The 1,528-nt window shown below is 55.2% G+C and overlaps 1 protein-coding gene across 1 annotated transcript; it reads left to right on the forward strand.

Annotated features, from left to right (window-relative positions):
- Positions 1–17: 17 nt before the first annotated feature.
- On the forward strand, positions 18–1,517 carry LOC113221839 (mucin-12-like; the record flags this gene model as incomplete). Its single annotated transcript, XM_026451165.1, has 1 exon — positions 18–1,517. A coding segment is annotated over one exon (1,500 nt), but the record flags the coding sequence as incomplete, so codon positions are not given.
- Positions 1,518–1,528: the final 11 nt, after the last annotated feature.

Below are 1,528 nucleotides of genomic sequence, written 5' to 3' on the forward strand. Positions count from 1 at the left end.
CATCCCTTGATCAAGATTTTACAACCTTCCACAGCAGCCCAGGCTCCACTGAAACCACAGTCTCACATGAAAACACCACAACCTCAGGCCTCGATGAAGCGTCCACACCCATCCACAGCAGCACTGGCTCACGACACACAACGCTGTCCCCTGCCAGCTCCACAAGCCCTCAGGGAGGCGTTCAGGGAGAATCGAACACCTTCCAGACCCACCCAGGCTCAACTCACACAGCACCTTCACCTCCCAGCACAAGTACCCCTGTTGAAGAATCTACTACCGACGACAGCAGCCCAGGCTCAACTGCAACAGCACACTTCCCTGACAGCTCCACAACCTCAGGCCATAGTGAGGAATCAACAGCATCCCACAGCAGCCCAGATGCACTGGAAACCACATTCCTACCCACGAGCACCACAGTCTCAGTTCTTGTTGGAGAATCTACAACCTCACCCATCAGTTCAGGCTCAGTGGAAACAACAATGTTACGCGGCAGCAGCACAACACCAGGCCTCAGTGAGAAATCGACCACTTTCCACAGTAGCCCCAGATCACCAGACACAAGCCTCTCACCTGCCAGCACGACAAGCTCAGGTGTCAGTGAAGGATCCACCACCTCCCTCAGCCGACCATGGTCAATGCACACAATGGCGTTTCCGGACAGCACCACCGTACCAGGCCACAGTCAGGAATCTACAACTTCCCACAGCAGCCCAGGCTCAACACACACAACACTGTTCCCTGGGAGGACCACAGCATCATCCCTTGGTCAAGAATCCACAACGTTCCACAGTAGCCAAGGCTCCACTCACACCACACTCTTCCCTGACAACAGCACAACCTCAGGCCTCGTTGAAGCGTCTACGCCCGTCCACAGCAGCACTGGCTCACCACACACAACACTGTCCTCTGTGGGATCTACAACTCATCGGGGAGAAGCTACCACCCTCGCGAGCTGGTCAAGCTCAAAGGACACTACGGCTGCACCTCCTACTACCACATCAGCCTTTGTTGATGTATCTACATCCTACCACAGCAGCCCGAGCTCAACTCCAACAACCCACTTTTCTGCCAGCTCCGCAAGCTTGGGCCATAGTGAGGAATCAACAATAGTCCACAGCAGTCCAGATGCAACTGGAACAGCACTCTCACCCGCCCACTCCACAGCCCCAGGTCGTGGAGAATCTACAGTCTCACCCATCAGTCCAGGCGCAACTGAAATAACAACGTTACCTGGCAGTAGCACAACAACAGGCCTCAGTGAGACATCTACCACCTTCCACAGTAGCCCCAGATCACCGATCACAAAACTCTCACCTGCCAGCATGACAAGCCTAGGCGTCAGTGAAGAATCCACCACCTCCCATAGCCAACCGGGCTCAACTCACTCAACAGCGTCACCGGCCAGCACCACCACGCCAGGCCTCAGTGACGAATCTACCACCATCTACAGCAGACCACGCTCAACTGAAACCACAGTGTCCCCTCACAGCAGCACAACCTCAACTCGTGGGGAAGAATCCACACCCTT

The sequence above is a fragment of the Piliocolobus tephrosceles genome, unplaced genomic scaffold (genome assembly GCF_002776525.5).
Source record: "Piliocolobus tephrosceles isolate RC106 unplaced genomic scaffold, ASM277652v3 unscaffolded_27871, whole genome shotgun sequence".
NCBI lineage: Eukaryota > Metazoa > Chordata > Mammalia > Primates > Cercopithecidae > Piliocolobus > Piliocolobus tephrosceles.